This window comes from Natator depressus, chromosome 6, assembly GCF_965152275.1.
Source record: "Natator depressus isolate rNatDep1 chromosome 6, rNatDep2.hap1, whole genome shotgun sequence".
NCBI classification, from domain to species: Eukaryota; Metazoa; Chordata; order Testudines; family Cheloniidae; genus Natator; species Natator depressus.
Window position 1 is genome coordinate 72,721,713 of NC_134239.1, and position 20,749 is coordinate 72,742,461.

Below are 20,749 nucleotides of genomic sequence, written 5' to 3' on the forward strand. Positions count from 1 at the left end.
TTGTGTGTGTTTGAAGCCAAGATCCCTGCTTCATTCTACCTATGGTCAGATGCTAGAAGATAATTTTTTTGGACATTGTAGCATGTTCAGGAGCAAACTGATATTTTTACAGCGAAACACATTTAGTGTACCACCTGGGATTTCTCTGTTCCTTAACAGGAACTAAAAAGCTCTGCACATGCTTCATTTTCTCTAACTCCAGGTCCCACCTCAGGGGGGTGGAAGACCACGAGTGTCGAGGAAGCCCCCCCGCTCTGGGCCCAGGCTAGCCTGAACACTTCTCCCTTCTGAAGGCTGCTGTGTTATACCTTGTGCTTGCTTTTGTTTTGTTGCATAGTTTTGCTTTATCTTTTTTGGTGATTCTTTGTAAGTGTTACACAAATAAAATTCTCTCCTAAAAATAAATAAATAAAATTAAAAAACTCCAGGTCCCACTGCTAAACAGTAATATGGACAGGGATTTAACAGCTTCAGAGAAGCTGTTTTCAAAACTGGTGTGGAATAGGCACATCGCATTTACAAAGAAGAAGAGCTCTTCGTTGCGTTCACGACTACCTTCGAAGCGAGCCTACAGCTCAGCTCTATAACAGGTGTAGCATGATTTAAAAATTATGCCCCGGAGAACAATGTGTACTCCTTGAGCCTGATTTAAAATTGTGTTAAACTAGGAGTGTAGAGGCAGGCCCAAAATCTAACTATCAAAAGCTGAGAAAATTCTCTCTCTCACTCTCACACTCACACACATTCTGATACATTAGTCACTACTACAATTCTCATAGGCCATGTCTTCACCACTAAAAAAGAGTATGTTCTTTATCTCAGGTTAACTAATGCACGTGAGCTACCATGACATAAAAACACAGTGAAGACAAGGCACTTCAGTTTTACTGTGAGAGAAATTAGGCAAGGTCAGCCCTAGGCAGGGGTATAGGGGATGACCTCACCTAATTTACCTTACAGAAAAAAACTAAATTGCCTGTTCTTCACTGTGATTTTTGCCACACAATAGCTCAGAGTAACCAGCAACTGTAAGATTAAAAAACACACCTTTTTAACAGGTGAAGGCAAGGGCACAGAAAGACATGCCCTCTTGCAGACATACATCTATAGAGACACTCTTGGCAACACACAATTGTTGCACACAGACCTCTTAGACCCCACAGGGCCATCACTTTAAAATGCAGAGGGCTAGCCAGTGCTGTTCTGTTTGTCTCTCCCCCCCACGCCCACCCCCACCCCGGTTTTTGCTGCAGGGTGTGCCAGCACTTGTCTTGGCAGGAGCCAGCCTTGCGCAGTAAAACTAAAGAAGGTTCCAGTGTGTTCGTGACTCACACAGTCTTTAGCAGTCCTCCTCTCTCCTTGCTCCAGCAGACAAAGAAAAACAAACCTACATTGATACATGCTGGGAACATCCACACCTCCCTTCACAAAATGGCATGGTCTGCGCTTCTGTAAATCAGGGCCTTGTCAAAATTATGCATGCATATATCACACAGAGTGAGGAGCATACACATCAGCATTCACATTAAAAATAACAGAGCATTTTTACTGAGTACAGGCTTGTACTACAGTTTGGAAAGGACATTCAGATTCAGTGTTGAAAAGTAGCAAGTGCCAGGCTGACAGTCCTGGAGACTGAAATCCTTTATTTGTGCACAGAGCAGGTAAAACAGCAGCGTGAGCATCTTGATACAGCCCTGCCAATGTGCCTCAACCTTTTGGTGTATTTGTTCTCTCTGTCCAGTCAATCTGTCCTTTTCTGTAGAGACTGCCAGCCAAAAGATGCACCATTGATGGTGATTGTGTGACATGGCCACCTGCCCACTAGAAATCACCCTATGAACCTTTGATTTTCCACAAAGGCTACCAATCATCCGTCATATAGTGAAGAATCAATTTTCTGCCACTGCTAACCTTTTCTGGATTACAACCAGTGACCTAGATGTTAAAGGCTCCCTATTCCATCACCAGTCCCCAGAGTGAACCTGTCCTGCTCTCTAAATAAATGAACAACTGAGTAAACAGGAAGATTTTATTGCCCTTATACACAAACATCTACAGACTTTAATTTCTGCCTCTTATCAGCCCCACTTGAGAAAGATGACAACCAGGCTCCTTCACCCCAAGACTTTAGCTATCACGTGTGGGAAATCTTTGTCCATAAGTTAGCGTACAGACCTTCTGCCATCCCTCTTTAGTTCATGAGCCTTGGAAACTAAATGCCTGCCCTTGCCTCCCTGTGTCTACTGGATTTTTGTCTCCTGCACAAAAAAGGCAAGACCAAGGCAAATCGCTCCCACAGAAATAAGGAGTCTCGGATCTGTGGCTCATTCTAGAGCAGCATAGGAGCCATTATGGAGGTAGGGATCAATGGAGTGCAGTGTGCTCCAGACGTGCCTCCAATATGTCCCCTATTCTAGAGCATCTGGTATGGAACCAACTAGAAAAGAATCAGTTGCAGACAAGCGATATAGTATGTGCCCTGGGACTAGACAAATCCAAGAGGGAAGTCTCAGAGAATGTGTGTGCAACCCTGTAGAACTTGCAGAATAAACCCCCAGCATATATGAAAACCACGCAGTTAATACACATAGATGTGCTGTCAGTCCCCACAGTATTGCATCAGAGGGGATGGGATGTTTTAAGTTTGGAATGGGAAGAGTTTGAAGAACAGTGATACACAAGGAGTTGCCTTTCCTCCATGAGGGGGCAGGGAGGTGTTATCATTTCTACATTAATCACTTGCACCTCCAACCTGCCTAGATCCCCTGAAAAGAAACAGCAAAGAAAACACCAGCTGCTGCAGCTTCTACTCCTCCTTCGGCACCCTGCAGCCTCCCGCCCCCCCGGACTGTGTTTATTTTTACAGCTAGTGAATCAGCCAGAGGCTTGCTCCCTGCAACAAGATCATCTGAGAACAAGCTGTAATTTATATGGCCCCTGAAACATTGGGTTTGTTTTCTAGTTTATGATCAACAGCAAAATACGTAGCTGAGAAAAGTGAGAGAAATCTTTTGTCACCCAGAGAGATGGGACTTTCATTCCACACCAGACACACAGAGGGATTTCCCCAGCCTGCTCCAAGAAAGCATTTCAGCCTTTCACTCAGGACTGTAATGTTCATGTAAGAAATGAATTTAGTCTCCACATAGATTGTAAGCTCGTTGAGCAAGGACCATCTTTTATATATGTTTGTACAGCACCGAGCACAATGGGACCTCAATCCTTACTGGGGTTTCTAGAAGCTACTGTCATATAAACAATAATAATGTTCAGTCACTCACAGGCATCTGTACAGTTCTCCTCCAGTGGGCCCCACTGCTTCTTAACCCAATGGAAGGACTATTTTCTTTTTGAGTAAAAAAAGAGATTCACTTGTCTTGCTCATTCAGTCACTCCTCCACCCTGCTCTCCTGGTAGTCACCCCTTCCCACCCTCAGAGGAAGTGAGCACCTTTTTCTGGGATAAGAGAAATTCAGTCTCATTCAGCCACATTTATTCAGTCACAGGCTCTCCAACATGGCTATATGAACTGACTCTAAACCTGAGGGACAATCAGTGACAAGTATTACATTCTGCTCCATTAAAGAACACTTGCCCAGAAGAGAGACTAAAGGGAGTTCTCATTTCCTCTTTGTCTGCTTCACAGTTAGGAAAAAGCATCAGAGGGGAATGGAGAGAGACAAGACAGGGAATGCAGCAAAGAAAGACTATTAGGAAAGAAGGGGGTGATGGATGGGTGAGGGAGAGAGAGACAGGTCACTTGCTGGAGGATTCTCTGCTCCTTGAAGTCTTTAAACCATGATTTGAGGACTTCAGTAGCTCAGACATAGGTGAGAGGTTTATTGCAGGAGTGGGTGGGTGAGATTCGGTGGCCTGCTTTGTGCAGGAGGTCAGACTAGATGATCATAATGGTCCCTTCTGACCTTAATATCTATGAATCTAGGAGGAGGGAAGACGGGATGAGCGAAGATAAGGAAAGGAAACAGTACAGAAGAGCAGTGGCACCTGCAGCTGTAACGCATGGGGGGGGGGGGGTCAGTGACTTCAGGTGCTCCTGGGCATGCTCAGCCCCCTCAGGTATGGCTGTATGGGAATTTAGGGATGGGAGTGACACTGCAGCTGACTGGGCTAGGCTGGAAGGTGGGAGTTGAGCGTGGCATGGACGCAACGGGTGAGGTGCTGGGGCCAGCATCTGCAGCAGGGATGGCTCCACAGGGATTGGTGCCTGGGATTTGCCTGGCTCCCCCTGCTCTGGGCTCAGTGGCAGCAGGAACAATTCCGCTCTCACAACAGGAATCTGAAGAATACTGCTTCTCTTCCAGGACTGCGCATGGTAAGTGCACCTTTAAAGTTTCATTTGTATTTGAACGTTATTAGTATCTAGTATTAATGTATTATACATTTTTCCTGATTGCTGACATTAAATTACAAGTTGTTTTTATTATCTTTCTTTTAATTTTTTTAATTGCCTGTTCTGCCGCTAACTGTAAGATTTTTAAAAAAAGTGTATGTGTAGACACCATGCTAAGTCACAGCGAAAGTGGTTCAGTTGTGAGCACTATGTGAAAAATTGATCGAGGCTCCCTTACGGAAGAGACGGGAAAGAGGGGAGGGGAGAGACAGAAGAAAGCAGGAGGAAAACAAAAGGGAATAGATAAAGGGAGAACATGACAAAATCTTTCTTGCCAAAAACAGCACCTTGTATCAGTAGAGAAGTTTTGCATCTATAAATCTAATTCAGGCATCCGGATGGGGTATGAGCAATAAGGAAGCCCCAAGTCCTTGACCAAATGTGGTGGGGGGGGGGAAAAAAAGAGGACAAAAGGCAGATGAGAAGGAAAGGATTCTATTTCTGAAATCTACCCTGGGACAACTCTGCCATGTTTCATCCAAGTGTGGGACATAAAAATCTCCAGCAAATTCAGCATCTTCCGCTGGAACAATTTCTTCCTCTCTTTATCGCCTCGTCATTCAGGCAGCTGCAGTGGTAGTTCCAGTGTCAACAGCTCCTGGGCTTTGCTAATGGAGGCTTTCCAATCAAAGGCTTAAAGCTGACTACAACATTCTGACTAAATAACATACCTCCAACATTTCAAATTGGTAAAGCCAGAGAAGTCTTACCTCTGGGAGGCCTGGCCGGTGTGAGGGTCAGGTGCATGCTACCCCTGGAGTGTGGAAGGCTCTGGGTGGTGTATCATGATCAGTGGAACTAGAGCCAGAAGGCCCATGTTTCCTGGAGGGACTATTATTGACAGGACACCAGTGGAAACAGGGACTGTCTGGAAGCAATTCAGCCACCTGGACAGGACGATGGTCAGGGTTTGATAAAGTGCCATTTGTTCAGCTTCCCCTGTATTCAGGCTCACACAAACATGGTGGCAGCATCTGAACAGTGAGTTCATTTGCAGTGCAGCACCTGTCAGTGGGAGCCAGGGAACTCTATATGAAGTCCCCGGAGGCCTGGATTTTGCGAACAGAAACCTAGCCCAGTGATGGACCAGTAGAAGGAGGAATTTGAGCTGTTCGCAGGCCTGGCCATGCAGGACAACACAGCAGGAATGTAAAATTGTTGTTTGGCCTCACTGGGGAACAAGGCAGAGAAGTCTGCAGCACTGTGAAACTCACCCCTGCCTCACAGTAGTACAGTTCTAGGAGCCCTGGGGGCGTATTGCTCACCAAAGCAGAATGAAACTGGAGTGACACAGGCTTTTCACTAGAGACCAATCTGAAGGGGTGGGGAAAGACCCCTTATGTTACTGCCTTACATACACTGGCTGCTACATGCAATTTTGGGAACTTGAGAGACTTCTCAGTTCAGGACCGGATAGTCTGGCAGTTGGGATCACCACCCTCGGGTGCGGCTGCTCTGAGAAGGTGGTGTCACATTAGACAAATGCTTAGACAAGAAAGCCCTAGGTGATAGAACACCCCCAGGAGTACATAGAGGGAGATAACAGCAAAGGAGAGCAGGTGGCCAGGGTTCCATATCCATAGTGAGATGCATTTATTGTGGGAGACAGCAGGTAAAGGAGAAGTACCCCACACTATGACAGCATCGCAAGGAATGTGGCAAATTAAACCATTTTAGCAGAGTGTACAAGAGCAGAACCAGCTCTCAAAAAGATTCAGCCAGAAAAGGCACATCAGACAGTGGTGACTCATCATCATATCAGGTTTAGGTGGTCAGGACAGGAAACAACAAGGACAACACCAATCTTGGTGCATGCAACTGTGGTGCGATTTCAGCTGGATAGCAGGGCCTCCTGCAATGTGATTCCTTGGGGTGAATTGGACTCAAATGCACTGTGACACGCTGTACCTCAATGTAAGCACCCTGGAATCCCCATATTCATCACTGTCATATAATTGAGATGTTTTGTACAAAGTATGCCTTGTGTGAGGTATCATTTTAAGTCTTGATCTGTTGAACATTAATACCTGGAGTCCTTGTGGCACCTTAGAAACTAACAAATTTATTTGGGCATAAGCTTTCATGGGCTATAACTCACTTCATGAGATGCATGGAGTGAAAAAAAGTAGGCAGGTATAAATATACAGCACATGAAAAGATGGGAGTTGCCTTACCAAGTTGGGGGTCAGTGCTAATGAGGCCAATTCAATCATGGTGGATGTGGCCCATTCCCAACAGCTGGCAAGAAGGTCTGAGTATCAACATAGGGAAAATTTATTTTTTGTAGTGACCCAGCCACTCCCAGTCTTTATTCAGGCCTAATTTGATGGTGTCCAGTTTGCAAATTAATTCTAGTTATTCAGTTTCTTGTTGAAGTCTATTTAAGTTTTTGTTTTTGTTGTTGAAGAATGGCCACTTTTAAGTCTGTTATTGAGTGTCCAGGGAGATTGAAGTGCTCTCCTACTGGTTTTTGAATGTTACAATTCTTGATGTCTGATTTGTGTCCATTTATTCTTTTGCAAAATCAGACATCAAGAATTGTTCTGGGGAATCTCAGATCAGCTTACAAAGGCTGGTGAGTGTCCATTTTCCTATGAAGTAGTAGCAAACTGGGTAATGAGCTTACACTGGCCAGGCTTCTGACCAGTGCAAGATGATACAGTTCAGGGGTTCAAGACTTGGGAGGTGGGGGGAATTGGCTGGAGCCTCCTTATTGTTGGTTCATGAGTTGCTGGGAGATTACTCATGTGACTCAGTGGGGTGTGTCCCTGCCTGTGTAAGTGCGGGGCCTGTCAGAAGTTTGTAGCTTGACATCAGCATCACCGTGTGAGAGGTTGGTGGGTTTGGAGAGCTCAGTGGTCCCACAGTCCAGGTTACACCCTGGGGACCCCATCAAACGTACGCATTACAAAGAGCAGGCACAAGTTAATAATATACATTGAGAGCATAATGCAGCCCATAGGAAAATGTGACCTCAGAGTAACTAACCTGAAAAATAACAGATGGTACCAACTGAAGTTTATGGCAGTGGAGGGAAGCACCACAGACCTCTCCTGGGGTCATACAACTGTGGTTTTGATCAGGGTGCAGCATCAGCATTTTATAGCTGCAGTGCAAGAAGCAAAAGGAGGAGTCCTATGGACAATTAAGACAATTTTAAATGCATATGGGAATGTTTTCAAAGGCAATGGTGTCTTAAAGGAAAGCTGCGACTTGAAGTAGACCTCCCAGTGGAACCTTTGTGCTTCCCAAGAAAGAAAATTTCAGTGGCACTACATAATCCAGCGCACAAAGAGCTTGAAAGTCTGCAGAACTGGGGTATCCTAGCATCTGCGGAGGCCAGTAGAGCCTGGGTAAGCAGCCTGGCAATGGCAAAGAAGCCATTAGGCAAAATACACATAAGCATAGACGCAAAGCCTCTAAACCAGGCATTGAATTGCTGCCCACAATTGATGATATCTTGGTATGACTCTCCAATACCAGAATCTTTACGGTCTGTGAGATGAGGAACAGGTTTTGGCGCACACGCCTGGATAAAGAGTTCAGCATGCTGACAGTCTTTGTAACACCATTTGGTCACTGTAGATGGCTGCGCATGCCAATGGGCATAAGCCCAGCAAAAAAGATGTTCTGGAGAAGACTCACCCAAGTGCTAGAAGGACTGCCTGGGAACATAATTGCAGGTGATTGCTCTCTGCACCGGAATGAGGATATGATACAGAAGCTAAATGAGACCATGATGGGAAACTACAGGCTTTTCTACAGCAATGCAGGGACAACAACATAAAATTCAGCCCAGAAAAAAATGCAACTCAAAGCACGTCTGGTGACATACATTGGACATCTAGTCCCATGGAGTAAAAGCAGATCCCAGCAAGATCAAGGCAGTCAGAGACATGCCAGCTCTAGTGGATGTGAAAGGGTTACAGTGCTTTGTAGGAATGATACATTTTTTTTTTGTCCCAGTTCTATCCACACCTGGTGGCAGTAGTGGAACCCATATGTCAGCTCACAAGTCAGGATTCTGATTGGGACTGGGCAGGTTCCCAACAGTAAGCATTTGGTGCACTGAAACAAATGATAACAGATGCCCCTGTCCTGAAGTACAACCAGCCAGGAGAACCACTGACAGTCTAGTGTGATGCACTGGAGAAAGAACTGGGTGTAGCTTTTTTGCAGGAGCAGCCAGTTGTTTATGCCAGCAGAACCCTGCCAGAGACTGAACAGCGGTATGCCCAAATAGAAAAAGAGCTACTCACTGTGGTTTGTGGAGTGGAGTGATTCCAACAATATACCTGTGTCCACCCGTAATAGGGCAATAGGACCACAAACCCCTAGAGACAGTCATGGCAAAGTCCCTTCTTAGTGCTCCAAAGAGATTGCAGCACATGTCTCCAGTACTACCAGGCAGAGATCAGATATTATCCAGGATGATTACTGATGTAAGCTGGTGCTCTGAGCAGCAAGTTGGTGGGTGGGTATCAGGACACTGAATCCATTAACATGCTGCACTGTCTCCCAGTTTCATCAGTGAAAGTGATGAAAATCAAAGCAGTTATGGAAAAGGACATCCAACTACATGCAGTCGAGAGAGCAGCTGGAGCAGTACTGGGATAGGAAAGCTCCTCAGGCATTCTGCTGGGGAAAGAAGCAGAGTAAAGAGAGGTCCAGCAGCCCTGGCAAGGGGGAGGAAAAAAGCCATTTCCTGGAGGATCACTGCCTTGCAACAATAGGAGAAGAAGCCCTTACTGAGGAGGTCTGGCTGTGAGCTTCCCCCCCCCCCCCCCACTTTTAGACATCACCCAAGAGATAGGGAGTTTGATGTTATTGACATGAACTGTGACTGTATAGATCACTGTTGCAACCATGGTCCTGTGGCTGCAAGAGGTCTCGTACAGAGGAGGTCAAGTGGGGTGTCTATGGAAAGGTTGTAGTTTGCTGGTTATGATTATGCTGTCTGTATGTGTGTATCATATTTGTATTTGAAGTTATGAATATTGGCTATGTACTTGTATCTCAATGTGTTTGATTCTAAGTAGCCTCAGTGAAGCATTTGGTCAGCTTCTTGAGAATGGGCACTTACTGAGAATAGTCCTATCAAGAAACACTTAACCAACAATGGACTTTAGGAGACGCCAATCCACATCTGAGCCTTCCTGGGAATGTTCAAACTAACATGTAAAAAGCTGAATCATTCATAGACATGTGACTTGCCCAGGTACCTACAAACTCCATCTTGTTGCTGTGACTTTGCACAGAAGAACAAAGGGGTTTCCGCCCACAAGAGAGAGAATATAAAAGGCCCTGGAAGCCCTTCCATTTTGTCTTCAGCTGGCTCAAAAGATAGCCTCTCCACCCCAAAGAGATGCCTGAAAGAAACTGGAACAAAGGACAATAGCTATGAGAGTGTGAGCGATTGCTGGACCCAGACTAGGAAGGAGTCTAGTCTGTGAAAGAAGCTTATTGGAACATCTCTGAGGGTGAGATTTACGTGCATTTAGTTTCCTACTGTATTAGGCTTAAACTTGCATGGTTTTGTTTTATTTTGCTTGGTAATTTACTTTGTTCTGTCATTACTTGGAACCACTTAAATCCTACTTCTTATACTTAATAAAATCACTTTTTGCTTATTATTGAACCCAGAGTTAGTGACTAAAACCTGGGGGAGCAAACAGCTGTGTATATCTCTTTATCAGTGTTATAGAGGGCGGACAATTTGAGTTTACCCTGCATAAGCTTTATACAGAATAAAACGGATTTATTTGGGGTTTGGACCCCATTGGGAACTGGGTATCTGGGTGTTGGAGACAGGAGTGCCTGCTAAGTGTTTTTTACTTAAAGCCTGCAGCGTTGGGAGACGTGATTCAGACCTAGGTCTTTGTTAGCAGCAGGCTAGCATGTCTGACTCACCCAGACAGGGTTCTGAAGTCCCAAGCTGGCAGAGAGAACTGGCTCAGAGGTAGTCTCAGCAAATCAGGTGGCAGTCCCAAGGGGGCCTCTGTGACCGAACACGTCACAGGGAGAACCGCATGCAGAGTTACCAGAAGGTTACTTTCATCAGTCCCAAAACTTGTGCATTTTGAGCAAATCTGCTGAGTTTTTCCATACTGCCTCAGCAGGGGATAGAGTGTCCGAGGAAAAGCACAGCATGGCATCAGTGAGACATGGAGCAATGCTCTCTGGGATGTCCTGTTGTACATAGAGCTTTGAAGATTTCCTAGCTCAGTTACACAGGCATGATTAGAGAGGTGCCATCAAAACAGCAAAGCAACAGATTTATTTTAGAAAGATGACCATGTGCAACTTAAGCCTCTTGCAAGGGTGACAGATAGCAGTCACTATTATCACATATTAATTATGTTTAAGGCTAAGATTTTTTTTTTCACAGTTATTTTTAGTAAAAGTGGCTGGGGCACAGCCCCGACTCCAGTGGCCGCAGTGGGAGGAGCAGCCACGAGGGACACATAGCCCTTGCTCCAGAGCTGGCCAAGTTGTGGGGCAGGAGTGTGCGGCCTGACGGCAGCCCCCACCAAGCCCCGGCTGCAGCAGGGGTGGGCACACCACTGGGAAGCCGCAAGTGGGGCGTGTGGCCCAGTTGCAGCCTCTGGTGAAAGCCATGGGGCTGGGACGCGCGGCCCCGGCTGCAGCCCCGCCAAGCCTGGGACGCCGAAGGACTGGGGCACTCGGCCCCAGCTGCAGCCCCTACCAAGCCCTGGACAATACTGGGCAGGAGTGCGTGGTCCCAGGTGCACCCCCTGGTGGAAGCCACGGGGCTGAGGCACGCGGCTCCAGCTGCATCCCCCACCACGCCTGGGATGCCATGGGTCTGGGGCACACGGCCCAGCTGCAGCCCCCAGAAGAAGCCGCAGGACTGGAGCTGCAGCGTCCTTGTTCCAGCCAGCCCCCTTTGCAGGGCAGTCCCGCCGCTTCCTTCTGAAGCCCTACAAGTCACAGAGGTCCGGCAAAGTCATAGAATCTGTGACTGCTGTGACCTACGTGACTAAATCGTAGCCTTAATTATGTTGTATGTAGACACAAATCTTGTTTAAAGCCAATCATGTCACTATCTGGTTACACACTCCACTAAAAGTTATAGTTTAGAGAGGCCTAAACAGGGCATTCGTAGAACTGACAGCAGTCCTCATAAATAGTTTATAATGCAATAAGCAATTCATCGCTGCAGCTAGAAACCTGCCCACTTGGTGATAAGCCTTAAGAGATAAGGCATAGTCTGTTGCATCTTCTCCATTTCTAGTTTAGGACTGGACATTGCATTCAGATACCTCTAAGTAAAAGGCTCTGCTTTGTTCCATAAGAAACAGCACAAATGGCTTTTCCATATTTAACAAGCTTGTCAGAATTAAACTCTTCATACAGGTGTAGGCAGCTGCCATTTTATCATCACAGAGCACCTGATTATCAGGATTATAATGTTATCTTTTGGCAGAGAACTCCTGGCAGCAAACAGCCTCTTAAATCTGAAGGAGATTAGCAGTTCTGCGCTAGACCTATGCCTAAGTGACAAATCAGTCTCACAGCACAGTCTTTGGCTGAAAGCACTGTGTTATGGAACTGACACCTTTCCAAAGGTCAAGTGGTTTTCCATTCAGCTTGGAGCAGAATGTACCATTTAATTCCTTCCAAAGACCAAAGGATTGTATATAAGTATAATGTAAGTCAGCTGAGTCTAATGACAGATATCAGGGCCTGCCTTTGGTCAAACACCAACATCGGGCAAAGCCAGATTTTGGAGATGCTGTATGTGTAGAGTTCCTGCTGCTGTTAATGCTTGGGGCCCAATACAAGTCTCCCTGGAATTCCTGCAAAGTGGGGATCATGCCCAGTAGAGACCTCCCTAGAATCATTGTTTCCATTACAGGGGTGGATGGGGAACAGCAGCAGGACTGGCCTTCCCAAAATTCCTGCTGCTGTGGAGATTAGGCCCAGGACAGGCCTTGCTGGAATCCGTTCTGCTACAGGGTGGACTGGTGATCCCAAGGCAGAGCTAGCGCTCTCTGTCACATGAGATTTATCCGTTTTCTTTCTTTCTTTCTTTCTTTCATTCTTTCTTGCTGCACAAACTTTTCATATCATGCCATGACCCTGCATTGCAATTAAATAAAGTCACACAGTGTTGTACCCTGAGTAGATTTGAGGACTTTCAAAATGGCTAGCAATGTGTGGGAGTGATCCATAAAAGTATGAGCTGCCTCATGAAAAGTGAATGAGGCAGTATTGTCCTTGCTCTCTGCACAACATTAAGAATCTGCAAAGACCCCATGGACATAGTTGAGTTCCAAATAACCGTGTTTACTAGCTATATATAAACAGCCAATGTCTAGTGTGTGTGTGTGTGTGTGTGTGTGTGTATATATATATATATATATATATTATATACACACTTCTTCCCTGTTAGGTTCTGGGGGTTTATGCGGTAGAAATCAGAGAGGTCCATTAGAGAGCTCCCAAACTCTTTAAAGGGATACTATCCAGTTCCTATCCACTACAGGTAGGAAGCCACAAGCTAAAATTTCAAGGAAGATGGGGCCATCAGAAAAGGTGGTCTTATTTCAGATCTCCCAACAGTCCCAGGTTTTGTGGGACTGTCCTGCTTTGACCCACAAAACCCCCTGTCCCTTTTCAAGCAGCTCATGTCCTGAAGGGCTGGCTGGGCTCGCATCCTTGCACCAGGTATTTCAACCTGGCCCCGGCTCATTGGTTCACAGCACCACTCGCTCAAATTTGTCCCAGCCACCCCTGTTAGAGGAGCCAGGCCAAACCAGAGTGGCACAGCAACCTTGTGTGCAAGGGGACAGGTCACAATGCCTGGAGTGGGGAGCTGAGACCAGCCAGTCCTGCAGGACATGAGACATGGGATCAGCCGCTGTGTGATGAACAGTGGGTTGGCTCACTCTGAAATCCCCGGCTATTCCAACACAGCAGCACCCAACCCCGCAAAATCCCCCGTTTCACTAGCTAAGTGTGAAGCTGAATGCAAGTTAACTTGAACATGTGGAGCTTTATTAAACACTGTGCACTGCTCTGGCCATATGGCTGCATTGCTTCCAGCCCAACTCACATTCCCCGATTTCCCGGTATCCCTGCAATAACAGTCTCTCCACGGAACATGGACCCTCTTACTCCAGTTCCACTGATCATAATACATCTTATCTATTTTACAAGCATTTTAATATAAACCTTAAAAACAAATAATTTGATGCCCAGAGCCCCACCCTGTATCCCTGCAGCCAGGGGTTGCTAGCTGAGCTGGAGTCCTGTCTTTACCACAGACTCAGCTAGTAAATCTGGGAGATAGTTTGGTATTCTTAATAGGCAACTGCCACCAGCAGTGATCTATCTCTGGCTCCCTGGAGCAAGGTTGTCTGTTTAGTCAGCTGGCCTAGTGATCAGGTCCTGCTGCTCTAGCCCCTCTTTTAGTTCAGTGTATCCCAAATCCCTTACACCCTGCCCAAACCAGGGCTAGGTGAAGGGGAATTTGGCTCTCTCATTCCACCAAGTCCTAGCCCACAGCCCTGAAAGTGTGATAGGTTAGGTTGGCCTACATTTGGCAAAGCTGCTCACTCTCCCCTGGCCCTACCACACCCAGTGCCTCGGTTTTGGGGTGTGGCTGCTGTTTAGTTATCGTCCTTTGCATGATCGAGCAGGATGATAGGTGTGGACACACAAACTCAGTTGACACGTGGCTGTGTTGTGAAAACTTCTGTGTGAACACAACTCAATCATGTCTGAAGAACTGAGATCAGAGGAGCATGTCATGGCTTGGCTACAGACAATGTTGTATTTAGTGTAGATGGGGCCTTAACAAGAGCCTAGGTTGTTGTTTTTTTTAAATACTCTTTCCTGGCATCCCTGGTAAAGAGCTAGAGATAAGTTTCTGAACATAATGATAACACTTTTTGGCTCTGTCTACACAGGCAAGTCCAGACAGTGATATAACATGGTTGGGCAATTACTGTTTTTAAGCACGGTAGATTTCATAATGCAGTCTGGGTCTAAGATAGTTTTATTCTTTACATTCTCCTAGTACCTGATGCTATGCCCCAATCCATTTCATTCCTGGCACCCTCTGATTCTTTTTTCTTTTGCATTGACATTGTAACCCAGTCCCAACCAGTTCAGAACAACCCCAGTTGGCATCATAAGCACATTTCCCCTCACTGCACACTCAGACTTGGAGGTTCCTGTCCCGCAGTACTGTAACCCTATCTTAACACCTCATGGCTATGCCCTTAAGGCAAAATCATTCTGGAATGTAGCTAAAAACTGCAGGACTTATTTATGATGATTCTGAGGTTCTTTAAGGTTATAGGCCTTTGTAAAGGAATTATATTTACAAGCTCAGTTTTGTCCCAGTACTGGTTTTTGACAGTGTTGTGCTTTAGGCTTTGCAGAGTTGATTGACAATGGCTGGGTTACCTGCTACTGCAGATGGAGGTGACTCACTTGAGATTTCTGCAGTGCAGGTGCTGAAGAGTCTGCAACTTCTAATCTGCACCCGCAGGGGCCCTTGTATGCTCCTGCTCTCTGCATGTTTGAAGACTGTGCGTGTTCAGGAGTGCCAGGCAGGGGGGTGGGGGTGCAGAAATGAAGTGGGAGGGAAGGTGACAAACTCAAATTACTCTCTGGGTTTCTAGAAACACCTGTTTCCTGTTGTTGAATGGCTCCAGTAGAAGCTATATTGTTTACTTTAATTAACTTGTTCTTTACCCACTTGTACCCCAAACTCTTAGCCCCAGAGCTTGCTATCTGAAAAAGAGGGCCAGTAAGTGAGGTGGGATTCCTAGATGGAGAGTCCCTGAGGACAACCTGTATGGACTGAAGTGAGAGATGCTATGCAAGTATATGTTATGGGGAAGTAGAATGAGAGGGGGAAGGGATAAAGACATTCTGTGAACTGAGACAGATCCGAGGGGATTAAGGACTCTGCAGTAAGAAAGGTGATAAGAACTCTGTACTGAGGGGAAATGGCTAAGCACTTCCTACACTAATGTCCTTTCTACTCCAGTAAGCTGACCATTGCTGAAAATGGTTATCAGCTACTGGTCCCCTTCATCTGGTGCTGAAAACAATTTAACTGCTTAGTAGACAAGACAAAATGTTTTCACCACTGTCACAGAAAGCATGATTGAAACTTGCTGCAACAAGTCTCTGAAAGACCCACACATGGAGCTTAGCATAGCTCATTTAGAAGGAAGAAGGACTGAGAGATGAACCAGTAATTTTAGGCAGTCTAGTATTTCAAACTTGATGCTTAGGCCTTTAGGCCATTTATGGCAGAGACATCTATAAGTACCTGTTATCCAAGCCCTGACTGTCTCTTCCTCCTCTTCTCTCCACCGCTGCCTCCCACTTTTAGACTTAGGAACAGGAGATGGAGGCAAGGGTAGGGGCAGAACAGGGAGATGTGCAGAGTTGTAATGTTGAAAACAATGTCCCCATGCTTAGATCCTGCAGTCTTAATGCAGCTTTCTTTCCCCCTATTGTTAAATGCATTGAATACCATCAAAACAGGAAACGGCTTCCTCCAACCTCTGACACCAGTGAATAAAGCCCAGCTGCTGGTAGCTGAAGTGGCCTCACCACGGCCACCCGGTTCTTAGAAAATGTCTGCATGGAGGGGCACTAGGGGATGAGGGAGAAATACAAGTGAAGTCTGAATATGCAGGTAAATGCAGTAGCTCTTCAAAGAGGTCTGTAATGTCACTGGAAAACTCTGATGGAAACTTTTCAAAACTGCATTTCTGAAATTAGGGCACATTAAAGTGAAAGAAATAGTGTTCAGTATAATCTCTATCACTTCACTACTCTTGAATGCTAGTGTTATCTCCCTGCTCAGCTCTTACATCAGACATTATGTGTTCTCACTTGGGCTGTTGGGAAATTGTCTTGTGGTCATTCCAACTTGATCCTCTTAGATCTCACAAGTCAAGCCAGATTGGTATTGGGTTAGGAGACATCCAAGGAACACATAGGTGCTACAGGAAATGGTGTTGGTAAGTTAGTAGGAAACAAAGGTTCAGCACTATGTTAGAGAGCCCTATGCAGCCAGTGTTCCATCTTCTCAATGAGATGTAACATGGAAGAGATTAAAGTTCTCATGGCACGTTTCATAATTACACCATCCCCTATTATTAACTGGCATCCAGGCCAAATCCCAGTTTATGTAATGGCTTTCTCCTGACCTTAACTTACCATTGCAATTTCAGTTGGATATGGTATTCTCCATTTCATCTCTAAATAGTTGTGTTATATAAAGCCAATATGATGTGATCATTAATATGTCCCCTTTCTGCCAGAGAGATATGGTGTGCGGTTTGGTAAGTATTTATGATTTATATCACATTCTCAGAGTACATAGTGCTATATGAGCCTGATCTGGCACCACTGAAGTCCACAGAAGTTTTGCCATTGACTTCAATAGAGGCCTGATTGAGCCCCACATTAGGTGAATTGTTGAAAGCCCCACATTAGGTGAATTGTTCAGTCTTTGCCAGAAAGAACTTACAGTCTATAGAACATGTCACTCTAAAGGTACAAGTTAATTAGTTGCTCTCTGCTACATCCACACAACCCCATTAACTTCAGAGGGCCTTCAAGGGTATAACTGAAGGGAGAATTTAGCCTTTAATGTTAATGAAGTGCTTTGAATGGATGACAGGCTGTCCAATAGCAGTGACTATTATTAATTATTGTTATTACTATAGTAGTAACTAGGTTTTACGCTCCTAGAATCTGGGGGTCTCTCAAGAAAGTTAAAAGGGAAGAAACTAAGAGACAAAAAGAGAGGAAATTGAGTGTGCATGTGTATATATGGGGGCTGGGGGGGGGGTGGGAAGAGAGAGAGAAACTTGTCTGATACAAGTGTCTGGAGCACCACATACATTTATGCATATCCTGACTCTAAGATCAGAGAGCATGGAGACCAGTGTTCCTTCTAATTTTTTACATCCATGTGCGGAATGAATTTTGTTATGTGCACCAATATGTGTCACACATCACCTTCATATTGGTGCACATAACAAAATTCATGCGACGGGGGTGGGGCCGAGGGATTCAGAGTGTGGGAAGGGGGTCAGGGCTGGAGCAGAAGTTTGGGGTGTGGGGGAGTAGGTAAGGGCTCCAGCTGGGGGTGCAGGTTCTGGGGTGGGGCTGTGGATGAGTGCTTTGGGGTGTGGGAGGGGGCTCAAGGCTGGGGCCGAGGGTTGGGTGCAGGGGGAGAGGGCTCCGGCTAGGGTTGAAGGCTCGGCGGGGGGTGTCATGGATGAGGGGATTGGGGTGCTGGAGGAGGCTCAGGGTTGGAGAAGAGGGTTGAGGTGTGGGCTCTGGGGTGGAGCCAGGGATGAGGGGTTTGGAGTGCAGGCTTCCCCAGGATGGTGGTGGGGAGAGAGGACTTCCCCTTAGCCCTCTCTCACCACAGCAGCTCGGGGCTGCGGGAGAGGTGCCTCTCCCCAGGCCGTGGCAGCTCCAGTGGGGCTGGGCTCGACTGAGGGAGAGGCTCCTCTCCCCACAGCTCTGGCGGACTTGGGCCAGGGGAGGGCTTCCTCTCTCCCAGCCATGGCAAGTCCGGGGCCGGTCTGTGCTGGGGCCAGTGAAGAGGGGCGTCTCTCGCTGCTGCAGCAGGTACGCATTGCGGGAGAGGCACCTCTCCCTGCCATGGCACGTCCATGCTGGTGGAGAGACATCTCTGCCCACCGCAGCCCTTAGCCCCTGTCCGGGGCTTAATAGGCAGCTGCGAGGCTGCACAGCTTAGAGGGAACTTAGATGGAGACCCTGGTTTGAAGAAGCTCCTGGCATCCATCCCCATCAAGGTCAAGTAGCTGGCAGCTGTGAGAGTGAGGAAGGGGTTCCACCTCTTAATGTGAATGAGGTAATGGGATTAGATCTTGAAGCTGAAAGACAGCCTGAGGGACCAATAGAAGACAAGATGTAGGCCTCTTTAGGAAGCTCATGAGGGAGGAGCCAGGTTACTTCTGCTCTTTTCATTAACAAAGACAGGCCAGTGAAAGCCACTTCTCTCTCTGGAGAGCTGGGAGCAAGAAATAATATAGCCAGAATAAGGAAAATTGATGAGAAGAGAGTAGGATGAAAAAGGTGTAATCAGTTTGTATAATAATAATGATACCATGCTCTGTAAAGAGCATGGTGAATGTACCGATGACTTCTTTGATGGCTGCTGAGTCCGATGTGCGAGTGACAGTCCTGTCCACAGGTAGGGCACACTCATGCACTAGCAATGCTCCAAATCCGAGCAGCAGATTATTTTCTCCTCTGACGCCGGTCATCACGAACCTTGATCCAGTCCATCTCGCAGCGCGCCTCTCCAGCTACAAGCTGGCTCCGCCAACCAGAATGGCAATCTGAACTCCTTTCCCAATCCTCCACAGAGATTCCAAAGGATACTAAATCATCCAAAATCTGTGCAGCGGTCTGCCTCTCTTTCTAGACCCTTTGTGAGCTTCAGAGTACAGCACATTCTTCAGGATCCTGTAATCCGGCATTCGCTTGACATGTCCAAGCCACCTGAGTCTTTTCTTACTAATCAATGTTCCATGTATGATATATCAGCATGATTTAACACTTGCACATTTGTCACCCTGTCTTGCCATCTTATTTGAAGAATTTTGCACAAGCATCTGATATGAAAACTGTTTAGTCTTTTGGTATGTTTGGCGTAAGTCATCCATGTTTCTGAGTCATATAGAAGAGTGGATAAAACACATCTTATAAATACGGATTTTCACTTTAGTTGACAAGTTGTTTGTTCCAGGCTCCATCTTGCAAAAGACCAACGCTTCTGGCTGCTTTGCTGATGCTACTAGTGATCTCAGCATCAAGATCTACATTGCTGGTAACGGTAGATCCAAGGTAGCAAAATTGGTCAACAACATTCAGATGAATACTGTTACCCAAAATTGGGCTAGCTAGTAAGCTTAGGGAGGACTAATGACCCACCAGAGTTTGGCAGAAAGCAGCACGTTTATTATCCTGATAGCTAAGCTCAAAAGAAAGGGGGGGGGGGTTCCCACACTCATACTCGCGCTCCCAGGACAGGCGCGGCACTGGAGATGTCAGGATCCTTCAAGGTAAGTGTCCCACAGCGCAGCAATGGACGGTGCGATGAAGGTAAGTCTACCTGAGGCATGATGGAATGAAACGCAGCGAACCACTGGCCAGGCGGTCCGGGTGAAGGGCCTTCATGGGAGGTACAAGACTTGCCTTACCTACTGTTCACCTCTGCCTTGCATTCTCAGGATTAATCTACTCCCCCACCCTAACCTCCCAGGTAAAATATTTTGGGGTAGGGAAACAGGTACAGTTGGAGAGAGAAGAAATATATAAAGGGAGCTCTAAAAGTAGCTGTATAGACAGCACTTTGAGTTGTGGCTCAGGCTACAGCTCAGGCTCTGAAGCCAGCCTTCACAGCCTGAGCTGCAACTTCAAAGCACTGTTTACACTGCTATTTTTAGAGTGCTAGCACGAGCCCCACTAGCCCAAGTCTGTTGTACTCTGGATGTCCTCAAGAAAAGAGAACCAAAGTTCCTTATTTTTGTTTAATGTTTTCTGTTCCTTCTGTAGGAGTGACCCACACGAGTGGTGAGGGCGGGGTGGGCAAACTTTTTGGCCTGAGGGCCACATCTGGGAATAGAAATTGTATGGCAGGCCATGAATGCTCACAAAATTGGGGTTGGGGTGCAGGAGGGGGTGAGGGCTCTGGTTGGGGGTGCGGGCTCTGGGGTGGGGCTAGTCGATTAGTTTGGGGGGTAGGAGGGTGCTCTGGGCTGGGACCAAGGGGTTTGAAGGGCAGGAGGGGGATCAGGGGTGTGGGAAGGGGTGCAGGCTCTGGGTTGGGGCTGGGGATGAGGAGTTTGGGGTGTAGGAGGGTGCTTTGGGCTGGGACTGAGGGGTTCAGAGGGCAGGAGGGGGATCAGGGCTGGGGTTGGGATGTGGGGAGAGGCTCAGGGGTGCAGGCTCCGAGTGGCGCTTACCTCAAGCGGCTCCTGGAAGCAGTGACATGCCCCTTCTCCGGCTCCTACACAGACGCATGGCCAGGCAGTTCTGCACGCTGCCCCGTCCGCAGGCACCGCCCCTGCAGCTCCCTTTGGAGCATGTAGGAGTAAGAGCAGGGCCATGCAGCTGCTTCTGGGAGCCGCATGGTGCAAACCCTGACCCTGTGCCCCAGCTGGAGTGCTGGAGCAAGGCAAGCCCCAGACCCTGCTCCCCAGCGGGAGCTTGTGGGCTAGCTTAAAACGGCTTGCGGGCCATAGTTTGCCCACCCCTGGGTTAGGGTATATGACCTTGGTGCTGACGATACAT

General features: G+C 46.9%; 1 protein-coding gene across 1 annotated transcript in view; it reads right to left on the reverse strand.

Moving 5' to 3' along the window:
- Positions 1-18,717, reverse strand: part of LOC141989767 (potassium channel subfamily K member 9-like) — a 32,942-nt gene extending 14,225 nt beyond the window's left edge. Inside the window, exon 1 of the mRNA XM_074956688.1 lies at positions 18,588-18,717. Coding sequence (XP_074812789.1) covers positions 18,588-18,717 — 130 coding nt within the window. The remainder of the gene's footprint in view (positions 1-18,587) is intronic.
- Between the last annotated feature and the right edge of the window lie 2,032 nt (positions 18,718-20,749).